Source organism: Microtus ochrogaster, unplaced genomic scaffold, assembly GCF_000317375.1.
Source record: "Microtus ochrogaster isolate Prairie Vole_2 unplaced genomic scaffold, MicOch1.0 UNK9, whole genome shotgun sequence".
Classification (NCBI taxonomy): Eukaryota; Metazoa; Chordata; class Mammalia; order Rodentia; family Cricetidae; genus Microtus; species Microtus ochrogaster.
The window spans coordinates 6,351,416-6,363,514 of NW_004949107.1; the positions used below are offsets into that span (position 1 = coordinate 6,351,416).

Sequence of the window (12,099 nt, forward strand, 5' to 3'; positions counted from 1 at the left end):
GAGGCCAGGGCTCCAGTTTCTAAACCAATTCGGATAATTGTCTCAGTGTGTGACCCTGTGCAAGGCACTTCAATTTTATTTTATTTTTTCAAGACGGGGATTCTCTGTGTAGTCCTGACTATCCTGAAACTCGCTCTGTTGACCCAGGCTGGTCTTGAACTCATGAAGATCCGCCTGTCTCTTGCCTCCCATGTGTTGGGATTAAAGACATGTGTCACCACTGCCTGGCTAAAATAACTTAATTTTGCAATCATTGTGAGCTAGAAGAGGAAGGGCTTGTCTCTCCCCAAACGACATTTTTTTTGGACACATTTTTAAAAATTAAATTTATCTACTTCATTTTATGTGAGGTTTTGTCTATTTGTATGTATATGTAACATGTATGTGCCTGATGCCCACTGAGGTCAGAAGAAGGTATCAGATATCAGATGCCCAGGAACTGGAGTTATGAATGGTTGTGAACTACCTTATGGGTGATTTGAGAATCAAATCAGGTTCTCTGTACAGGCAACATGTGCTCTTAACCAGCGAGCCATCTCTCCAGCGCACGGTCACACAGTTTTTTATGGTGGCAGAAATAACTTAGCTGGTGGGAATGGGTACTGTGGTATGCATTTACATATGTATATATAAATATATGTAGGACTAATAACAGCATTGTGTTCTGAATTAACATGAGCAACAGTTTTTTCCAGGTTTGCAGTTATCCAAGCAAAACTGTACAGACAAAAATAAATGGAAGGTATCACAGGTTTGCATGCCATCCTTGTGCAAGGGCCTTGCTAATCTCTGTAATTTTAATGTGTGTGTTGCCAAAACAAGCCCGTGACGTTGAGCCTGATCCTCCTGAATCACCTCTCAGGTTGGGAGATTTATAGGCTTATGAGCTATCAACCCTTGTCACTGAGCTATGGATCCTACCATACGGAGGACTGAATTCAAAGGCCTCTCACAAGCGAGGCAAGACTGCGCTGCTGAGCTACATCGCCAGCCTGAGCTGTCTCTGAAACACAACTAGATATTCAGGGGATAAACTCTTGCTCTCACTCCTAGCCCAGTGAGTGCCTTGCTTTAACTTCTGTGACTGACTTCAGTTGTGGAAATTCAGTTTGTTTTGGGGGTGGAGAAGTAGCTCAGCAGTCAAGAGCACTTGCTGCTCTTCCAAAGGACTCAAGTTTGGTTTCTAACACACTCCTGAGCTGCGGCTGACAACTGCCTCTAACTCCAGCTCCAGGGGATCCATCGCCCCCTTCTGGCTGCCGTAGCACCTACACACCTGAACCGTATACTCACAAACACATACAGAACATTAAAAGAAAACCATTGATAATAAAAATGTTTGCTTCTTCTCCAAATAAACCCAGATGAACAAACTCAGCTGGCCTCATTAAATGAGCCAAGACGAGCTCTCCACAAAGTCTTCCCCAAAACCATAAGTTAGCTTTAAAGTACTTCCGGTCTCATGCTTCCCGGCAGGTGAGTTCAACGCCCAAGTATAGCCTTGTTCGCTTTTGACAGACTTCTATTTTGTCAGGCTTTTATTTTGGGGGGAGGAGGTGCAGGGTGGGGACGGGATTGAGCAGAACCTTGCTCATACTAGTGAGAGTCTTCTCTCCCATCCAATCACGTCTCTAGCACCCAGGCTTTTTGTTCGTGTGTTTGGTTTTGTGTTGAATTACGTTGATAGTTTCTAGCAGTCCTGGTGTTCCGTAGTCGCCGGCCCTAAGTCTGACCTCAGAGCACAGCACAGCCTTCGTTCTCTGCTCCATTTCTCTCCGCTCTAGAACTTTCCCGGAGGCTTGCTTCCCTGTGGGCAGGTATGCTGTTTCTGTTATCTTTAGCTCCTCCCTTCCCTCCAAACTTGTCTTAGGAATCTCTCCTCCTTTCTATTCCTGGTAGACTGCCCTTTGACTGGACGCACAGGCTTTCACCTGAAGGAGTCTAATTTTTAACAGTTAAAATGATCTTCCTACCTGCAGGCTCCATGTAGCTAAGTGCTGAGCTCATCAACCCACATTCCCCTATTTGGCATTGTTGCTGCCTACTGACTAGTCTAAACATTTTAGTAGGCACCTAGGGGCACCCCACTTAAACCCAGATGTCTCCTACTTTGGCTCCCAAAGAACCCATGACCAGTAATCCTCAAATTGGTGTGCACATTCCAAGTTTAGGGGCTTCTCTCCGATTTCTGTCCATGTTCAAAATTTCAGTCTTTCATCTGCCCGACCTCGTTCATGACATAGCTGGACACGTGGAAGCTGTTTCCTTCTGTCCCTTCGTTCACCATTTTCTAAATGCCTGATTTATAACTGGAATTTTCCCTTGTGGGGAAACTTGGCAATGCCCACCCCCACCCTATGACGAACAGAAGTTCGATTCTATTTCCTGACTTACTGAGCATGGGTGAGCGATTCCTGACAGGAGAGTAGACGCCAAGCCTCACTGGGAAGCCTTCGCCTAGCCACACGATGGAGCCTGCTACCCTAGTCTTCCCTAGCTTACACGCCTTAGCCCCTCCCTGAAATCACCCAGGCCACGTGCAATCGCATACAAGTAGCTGGAAAGTGTCTGGATACTTAGGCTAGAGTCCCAGAACCCTCTCCATCCTCCTATGAAGGAGTGTCAAACAGTCAACGAGTCCAGCTGTGATGACCTTTTGCAAACAGGCGCAGCTGAACTCGTGGAGATGGCTGCTATTTGGCTTTGAGGTCAGTGCTATACAAAGTGTATAATTTATATATAAATAAACTATGATTTTAATTTAGTTAAATCTTGGTTTTGTTGTGGTGGTGGTTGTGTGTGTGCGCATGTGTGTATGTATGTGTACATATCACAGCACACCTATGGCAGTCAGAGAATAACTCTGAGAAGTCAGATATTTCTTTCCACTTTTAGACAGTTTGGGGGAACAAACTCGGGTTGTCAGGCTCTCCAGGTAAGACCATCTTGCTGGTCTTAGTTTACATCTTTTGGATGTAGAGGACTTGTGAGTCTTTTGGTGATGCTGGAACTCAAACCCAACAGAACTGGGCTTTTTTTGTTTTTGTTTTTTGTTTGTTTTTCTTTTCTTTTTAAAAAAGATTTATTTATTTACTATGTATACAGTTTTCTGCCTGCGTACCAGTAGAGGGCCACCATGTGGTTGCTGGGACCTCTGGAAGAGTCAATGCTGTTACCCACTGAGCCATCTCTCCAGTCCCCTTTTTTTGTTTTTTCTAGACAGGTTTTCTCTGTAGCTTTGGAGCCTGTCCCTAGAGCTAGGATTAAAGGCGTGCGCCACTACCGCCGGCAAGACCTGGGTTTTGACAAGCATGTATGGTAACCAGCTATCATCACAATGAAGATTTGGGATAGTTCCATCAGTTCCATCAAACCAAAGAGACACATCCTTTAGATTGCCTCTTTTCAGACGATCCCTTCCTCCCATCCCCAGTTCCTGACAATCAGTGGACAGGTCACACCCTTTAAATGCATTTTTGCCCTTTCCCCTGTGGGCCTTCTCTACAGTCGCAGATCTTCCCAACTGAATGGCAATCTTCTTAAAGGTAAAGAATTATTTTTTCATTCAGTTTTGTATTGCTTAAGCTTAAGTTCCAAGTGCAGCTGGGCATGGCAGGGCATGCTAGAATTCCTAGCACAGGCAGGAGGATCAGAAGAGTTCAAAGCCATCCTCACGTACATAGAGAATTTGAGGCCAGCCTGGAATACATGAAAATATATCTTAAAACAGCAAACAAACCTACGGAAACCCAGAACAAGTTCCAGGTCATAGATATCTGAAAAAGAGAATGAGAAGGAGGGGAGGAAAAAAAGAACATGAAAGAAGGGAAATAACAAAAGAAGGGAGGGGGACTTAGTGGGTAAAGGTGAAATAACCAAGTCCTGAAACCTGTTCTCTGCCCTCTCGTGAGCCCTGACATGTACCCCATACACCCACACATCTCTGCCCTCACTTGTGTCCTGACATACACCCACACATCTCTGCTCTCACATGCATGTCCCCTGTCATGTTCCCACCCCAATTCACCCCACACAAAGTAAACATATGAAATTGGAGGAAGAGGAGGGGGAGCTAGAGAGACCGATCAGTGGCTGCCCTTGCAGAGGACCTTTGCACATTCCTCGCATCCCTGTCAGGCAATTTACAACTCCCTGTAACTCCAGGATACTCAATACCCTCCTCTGGTCTCCTCCAGGTACCCAAACACATCTGTAAATACCCACGCACAGACATAGACACATATGTAAAAATAAGTCTATTGTCTTTTCTTTTTAAAGAAAAGGCTAACGGCCCTAGAAGAGGCATTGCCTTGGCTCTAGCACTAAGACTCAAACCCAGGCCTCCCTCATGATGTCAGTGCTGTGCTAACGGTCATACCTCCACCCCTAGAAACGCTCTGATCCAACAGTAGGGCAGCTGGCACAGTGTATGGCATTTTATTTTTTATTTTATTTTTTGGTTTTTCAAGACAGGGTTTCTCTGTAGCTTTGGAACCTGTCCTGGAACTAGTTCTTGTAGACCAGGCTGGCCTCGAACTCACAAAGATCCTCTTGCCTCTGCTTCCTGAGTGCTGGGATTAAAGGCATGCACCACCACTGCCCGGCTTGTGTATGGCATTTTAATGAACGATTCTGCTTTTAAAGAAATTTTGTTTTTTGAGTCAGTTTCATATGTAGCTTGGCTTAGGACTCACTACATAGCCCAGGCTAGTCTCAAATTTCCATCAATCTGCCTGTCTGTCTTGCCAGTGCCAGGGTTCCAAGACTGAGCCACTGGTGCTTGGTTTATTTGGAGTTATTAATCTGAACCATTGGTAAAAACTTAAACATGAAATATAATAAAGTTAGAGCCAGTAAACCTTATTAAAGGTACAATTTCAGGGCGGGGGGACAGAGCAGATGGCTCAGCGGGCAAAGTGCTACAGAGGCATGAGGACCCAAGGTTTCTTAGTCCCCATGTAAAAGCAAGCAACGCACATCCATAGAGCTCGTACTGGAAGTACAGACAGACAGATCCAGACTCACTGGCCAGCCAGGCTTTGAGTGAGCTCCAGGTTCAGCGAGACCTTGTCTCAAAAGGTACCATAGAAGGCCAGGCGGTGGTGGTGCACACCTTTAATCCCAGCACTCAGGAGACAGAGGCAGGAGGATCACTGTGAGTTTGAGGCCAGCCTGGTCTACAAGAGCTAGTTTCAGGACAGGCTCCAAAGCTACAGAGAAAACCTGTCTCGAAAAACCAAAAACAAAAAGTACAGTGGAGAGTGACAGAGGAAGACAAGGGAGGTTGACCTCTAGCCTTTTTATATGGCGATACATGGTCAAGTACAATTCCCTCTATGCACATAAACACACACAATGGGGGATGGGGGGAGAGGAAGGTTCTTTACTTTCACCTAAGAGCTGGTAGTTCTCAGTGAGTTCAAGGTCAGCCTGGTCTACCAGGTGAGATCCAGGACAGCCAGAGTTATGAAGTGAGACCCTGTCTGGAGGTGTAATGGGGAGAGAAAAACATACTTCTATGTTAGGAAAGGAAGTATTTAATTATTATTTTATTTTTGTTTTTTTTTTCCAGACAGGGTTTCTCTGTATTGTCCTGACTGTCCTGGAACTCACTCTGTAGTCCAGGCTGGCCTCAAACTCACAGAGATCTTCCTGCCTCTGCCTCCCATGTGCTGGGATTAAAGGGGTGTGCTAGCAGCAACCAGTTATTTTCTTTTTATATGTGAGTGTTTTGATTGCATGTATGTATGTATGTATGTATGTATGTATGTATGTATGTATGTACATGACCTGCATGCAGTCCCTGAAGAGGCCAGAAGGTGGCATTGGGAACTACTTATAGATGGTGTGAGCTACCATGTGGGTTCTGGAAACTGAATCTGAGTAGTCTACAAGGGCAGACATTGTTCATAACTTCTGAGCCATCTCTTTAATCCCATGGGGAGGACTCTTAATATAAATAACACCTGTGTTGCAGTAGGATAGCGGAAGCTGGCACGCGCCAGTCCACAGCCATGACTGTTCCTAATCCATGTGCACACTATAACATAGTAACTAGGATATGCATACAACAGACAGTCAAGCTTTGGGGGTGTCCAGGAAGAACGGTGCTATATCCTCTACACCGTTTTGTTTGTCACCCAGGTTCTAAGTTACAAGATCATCTGTTGAGAAATGGAATCGTTAATGAAATAAGGTTGAGGAAATTTACCTCTAAGAAGACAGAAAGGTGGTAGTGCCTCTTAGAGAAACCAACATCTATGCTCTGGAGAGGGTTTTTCTTTCTCCCTTAACATTTCTGCTTGAGCTTATATTAAAATTTCATCAATAATACCCCAGCTTGAGCCGGGCGGTGGTGGCACACGCCTTTAATCCCAGCACTCGGGAGGCAGAGGCAGGCGGATCTCTGTGAGTTCGAGACCAGCCTGGTCTACAAGAGCTAGTTCCAGGACAGGCTCCAAAACCACAGAGAAACCCTGTCTCGAAAAAACCAAAAAAAAAAAAAAAATAATAATAATACCCCAGCTTGGGCGGGAAAGATGGCTCATCCTCTCAAGGCACTCTTAGTTCTTGTTGGGGTGACAGAGTTTTTTTTTTTTTTTTTTTTTTGGCGGTGAGTGGGGGAGGGGTTGAGACACAGTCTCACTATGTAGCTCTGGCTGTCCTGGAACTTATTGCATAGACCAGGTTGGCTTTAAACTCATCTGTCTCTGCCTCCCAGGTGGTGGGGTTAAAGACATGCTCTGCTACACTGGGGTACACGGCAACTCCTAACAAACAAACAAGCTTTGCTTGAAAAATTGAGTTTGAGGACACTTCTGAGTTTTTATTCTCTAAAATGGCAATGAGCAGGAAGTATCGTAGGCTTCAGGGTTCAGGATGATACACACATGTGGTGCTTCATTTATTCATGGAGGGTCGTTTTCGGGTGGTGACCACGTTCATTTCAGAAGGAATGAACTTAGGTAAAAGAACCCTAATGGGAGGTAGTAATGGCACACACCTTTCATCCTATCACTCAGGAGGCAGAGGAGGGAGGGTCACTGAGTTTGAGGCCAGCCTGGTCTGTTATGCCCAGATCACAGAGTCCTCCCAAAACAGGACTAGGAGACCGAGTCCTGTTTGTAAAAGCTAAGAGCTTTTATTCTTATGTGAGTTCAAACTCGGGCCCTCTGTGTGTCCAATGTATAGGAGTGATCAGAGAGCCCTGAGCTCAGTTGGGTTGGGAATTTTATAATAACAGAGGTTGGGGTGAGGGACTTCTAAGGTTCAGGACCCCTGATTGGCTGACATTTATCTAGAGGTGTCCTGGTGAAAAGTGATGGGTGTGTGCTGGCTGGTGATCCTTGTAATTCCAGTCTCTGGCCTCCGTCTTTGGAGGTCCCTCCTCTTTGACCCTCGAACCCCTCCCCAGGAAAGGTCAAGACCACTCCCACAGGCTATTTAAACTGCTTCCCCAGAAAATAAACACGTGGTTTTCCCTCTTCCTCTGGGCTGGGCAGCTCTCATTTCCCTTAGGGGCCTCCAGGGAGCAGGTGTCTAATTAAACCTGGGTATCTTTTAATTTGATCTGATTTGGTTTGATTGGGATTATTTTGCGTTGGAGGAGTGGCTCGGTTAGGAAATATTCCTAACAATCTTATCTACAACGGTTGGTAGGAATTTCCTTCGAAAGGTCTGTTTCTGGGTGGTGCCTGGGTGGACTGTTTGTGGTCTTTCTTGGAATTAGGTTTACCTTAGGGTAAGCTACTGAGACTATTGAGCTTGTCATGGCTGGGTTCTATAGTCTACAGACAGAGTTCTAGGACAGCCAGGACTACATAAAGAAGCCCTGACTCAAAAAGCCAAAACCCAACAACAATAAAAACAAAAACCTCAAAACCTATGTGTAGTCTGATGAGGTTGTTAATCAAGGCATATGAAAGAACTCCAGGGGTGGGGGAGGGGGAATGTAAAGATGTACCAATATCGAGTTAGAAATGAGAACAGGCTCTTTGGCATATTTTGGTGTCACGAAAGTTTAAAGAAAGTCAGCCTCGGGAGATAATATTCTTGCTTAGAAAAAGCTGGAAGATAAACTTTGGACAGTGTATTATACTATGACCTTTGTAATAAATAACCCAAGATAATGTGTTAACGTTTAGTCGAGATTTAAATTCCTGAGCTGATTAAAGGTCTAAAAATGTATTAATATTAGTTCTGGAGTCCGTACTGAAGAATTGCGAGGCTTAAAAAAAAAATCACTTATTACTGCCCAAATTTGCAGACCGATACAGAATTAAGTACGAACTAATAAAACATGCAAGCAAACAAACAACAGCAAGACAAAAATCTCCAACAATTCAACTTTAAGTCCAGGCCTCAAGTAGGCTGACTGGTTTAGGCTGACTCTAGCCTGTGTCTCAACCACACAATGCGGAGCCTTTGAAGGTTGGGAGGTCACGATGGAGGTGCAGTTTCAGAAAGATAAATCTGGCTGTGTGTGCAAGTGAACGGGGACGGGAGGGGGGCAGAAAGGAGACTGAAGTAGGGTTCATTTGCAGCTACCGCCACGTCAAGTTGCTGGAGGAACAAGGTTAAAAAAGAAAAAAACAAATCAGAAAAGAACAGGAGGGGTCGGGTGAATGAGAAAGGGCAAGGTCTGTAGGGGCGGCTTGACTTTTCCGTCCTTAGAGCTGTCCGGAGGATCAGGTGCTGATAGCCCCCTGGGGCGTGTCGGAGCAGGGTCCGCCAAGTTGTCCTCAGTCCCAATTGCCCCTCCTCATTCCGTGCTGGCGTCCCCAGGAGCCCCCACCCCCTCGGCTACGGCACCGCCCTCCTCCGGGTTCCTTCCCCTCCCCTTCCCGTGGGGCGCCGACTCGCCCAGCTGCCACGTCTCACTGATGACATCAACACAGTCCGCTCGGCCTTAGCCAATCCGCTAGGGGGAGTCCGAGCGAAGTCCTAGCCAGCAAGCCAGCGGGGAGGGGAGCAGGAAGGGCGGGGTGTGGGGTGAGGGAATGGGGACGGGGCGGGCGACAAGCTCGCGAGTGCGCATGTGTACCGTGTGCGGGGCCTAGTGGGAAACTGAGTGCAAGCTGTCCTCGGCCCCGTCAGGCTGCCCGGGAGTGCGGTGCGCTCACGACTCAGTTTCCCGTCGTGCCGCGCGACGCGGCCGCCCTCTGGGCCGCGACAGGCCCCTTGGCCTAGGCTTCCCTAGTTCCTGGTTCGCCGGCGGCCATTTTGGGTGGAAGCGATCTCTGAGTGGTGGCGGCTGCTGATTGTGTTCCAAGGGTCGGAGCGGGGTCGACGTTTGTTCTACCGGAACAGCTTAGCGCACTCCTTCCCTTCCTTAACCCGTGGCGCGGAGAGTCGGGGCGGCGGCTGCGTCAGCAAGGGCGGTGGCGGCGGCGGCAGCTGCAGTGACATGTCCAGCATGAATCCCGAATAGTGAGTGCAGGCGAGCCGGGGCTGGCCGGGGGTGAGGGCGTCCGGCCACGGAGTGAAGGCCGCCGGGAGGCTCGCTAGGCGGCCGTGGGAAGGTCGGCCGGGCGGGCGAGTGAGGCGGAGCAGCCCGAGGGCCCCATTGTCTGCCGGCCGAGGGCCGCGGCGGGGAGGGGTCGGGGCTCCGGGCCAGGGGTCGGGGCGCCGCCGGCGGGGAGCTGCTGGGTGTCGTGGCCGGGCGTTGGGGAGTCGTCCTCGGAAGGCGGCCAGGAGGGGCGCGTCTCGGGGAGGCCGTGACGGCTGGAGGAGGACTTGTTTTTTAGGGAGGTAGGTGGGAGAGCTCTGCTAGAGGGCACTGTCAGACCCTGCGCCGGCTCTGCGGAGCTGTCAGCCCTGGCAGGCAAGAAACCACCAGCTTTAGGTGTAAATCCTGAGCTTGTTAGAGCTCTCTCCCCGGCAGGTGTCAGGCAGTACGGATGCTCCTCGGGACTGCGTGGGCTGGGGGGAATGAGGAGATGGCGAGAAGCTATTTCAATGTTCAGCTCCCTTTTGGGCTCATCTCCTGGAAGAGTTCTTGAAGAACTGTGAGCCGTGGTCCTTCCAAAATCCTGAGCATTTGTGAAATGTTTTAGAGGACACTTAAGTCTCCCAGTCACCTTTTGTCTGCAGTACGTCAACAACAATAACAAAAAACTAAAATAAAAAATGTCTTTCCGGTACCACCAAATTTAAAGTGTGCGTTCACTGACAAATTGGAAAAGAAACGGGTGGGACCTTTGATAGAGCTGTAGGTTTTAGATTACCTGGTTGAAAGCCTGCAGATAGGGAATGAGGTTCCATGACGTGTCATGAAAAGTTAATGCATTCCTTTTTCTTGCTTACTCAAGAAGTCACAATAGCAGAAGTGACACACCTGGCACCTTTCATGGGAGCGGGTGATCTCTTTTCTTGAGTAGATTTTGTTGGGCTCTCCCGAATGGCACCTCAAGACCTCCAATGGTTTCCATGTATGAAAGTCAATAGCTTGAAGAAATGTCTTTTTTTTTTTTCTCTTTAGTGTAAGAAATCTTTAAGGGAGAGGGATTCTCTTTCTTTGATAAGATAAATCAGTTTTGCCCTAAAAGCTGAATTTCTTTGTTGCTTTGGTCAGTTCCTGCTGTTTCCCCGTGAAAGGTCCATCCATCAGTTTAGCTGACTTGTCGTCATGTGGGTGTCACATGGCTCTTGCAAAATGCATTCTGAGTTCAGGTTTTGTAAGACTGTGGTTTAATGCTGAAATGTTTTTTTTTCATTTGTGCTAAGCAGAAGTCTTGGTCTCTCGGTAGGATTTTACTCTTCAATGTAATTTTATTGTGTGTGTGTGTGTGTGTGATGCACGTGATTGCAGGTGCACAGGTGGGTGCCACAGCACTTGTGTGAAGGGTCAGGGGACAGCTTTTGGGAGTTGGTTCTTCCTTCCTTTGGGACTCCTGGGGACTGAACTCAGACAAGCACTCTAACTGTAGAGCCATCTCACCAGCCCAAGCTTTTGTGCTTCTTGAAGAAGTTTGGAACAGTTCATATAGTGACATATTTGCTGTGTTGGCAGCCCCTCTCCGCCCCCAGTCATGGACTCGGCAGAATAAAATTTGTTTAGTTGAGCAGAGTTTAATTGGGGTTCCTAGTTAATTTTCCTGGCATCAGTAAAGAGCATTGGTTTGCTAGCTTAGGGAGGTTTGTAAACCTGTACTATTGGAGGAGTTTCCTGTATTCCACATATATTTAGATAAAGTGCATGTATGTGCTTGAGGTTAGAGAGTGGTTCTCAAGCCTTCTAAACGACCCTTTAATTCAATTGTTATGGTGACCCCAACCATAAAATGAGTTTGGTTGCTACTTCATACACCACTGTTATGAATGGTAGGGTCACGACCCACAGATCGAGAACCCCTGGTGTAGCGGCGTCCCCTGGAGCTGGAGTTACAAGCAGTTGTGAGCCCCTGATGTAGGTACTGGGAATGGAACTCAAGTTTTCTGTAAGAACAGTACATGTTCTTAACCACTGAACAATCTCTCCAGTCTGTGTTACTTACATTTTTTAATACTTAAGATGAACTCGATGATAAAATTTGATGTTACTCAGACTTTTAATTTGTTTCTCCTTTTGTAAAGCAGTATATAAAAAAGTCATTTTTACTACCTATTAAGGTAGTGGTGTGGTTCACGAGTTTGTAAAAACTTGGACAGCTATCCAGAGCACATTGTAGGTGGTGTAAATCATTTTTAAGTAAGCATTTTAGTTGTGCTGGGACTTAGGAGTGTAAGCCTTAACCTCAAGAGGCCTGTAACATACTATACAAACTAGATTTTATACACGTCAAATCTAGTAGAGACAGCTGCATGAATCAGAGCAGTGTGATTTCAGGGTCGAGTCACTTGTTGTGGTTGGCTGCTTTGGAAGACTATTATAGGAGAGACGTGTAAGAAAATGACCAGTGCATCAGTGGGCTCCCTCAGCCGCCACCTTGGTGAGTTCCATCCCTGGGACCTACAAGGTGGAAGGAGAGAACTGACTGCTGCAGATTGTCCTCTGCTCTCCACGTGTGTCATCCCCCACCCCAAGGAGAGAACTGACTCCTGCAGATTGTCCTCTGCTCTCCACATGTGTCATCCCCCACCCCAAGGAGAGAACTGACT

The 12,099-nt window shown here is 47.1% G+C and overlaps 1 protein-coding gene and 1 pseudogene across 1 annotated transcript in view; one reads left to right on the plus strand and one right to left on the minus strand.

Annotated features, from left to right (window-relative positions):
- Window positions 1–729: 729 nt before the first annotated feature.
- LOC113458223 lies at window positions 730–821 on the minus strand (annotated as a pseudogene).
- An 8,378-nt stretch (window positions 822–9,199) lies between these two features.
- The window catches only part of Rab1a (RAB1A, member RAS oncogene family), a 29,034-nt gene continuing 26,134 nt past the window's right edge, over window positions 9,200–12,099 (plus strand). The window contains exon 1 of the mRNA XM_005366450.2: window positions 9,200–9,429. Within this exon, the coding sequence (XP_005366507.1) occupies window positions 9,407–9,429 (23 nt within the window). The 5' untranslated portion in view covers window positions 9,200–9,406. The remainder of the gene's footprint in view (window positions 9,430–12,099) is intronic.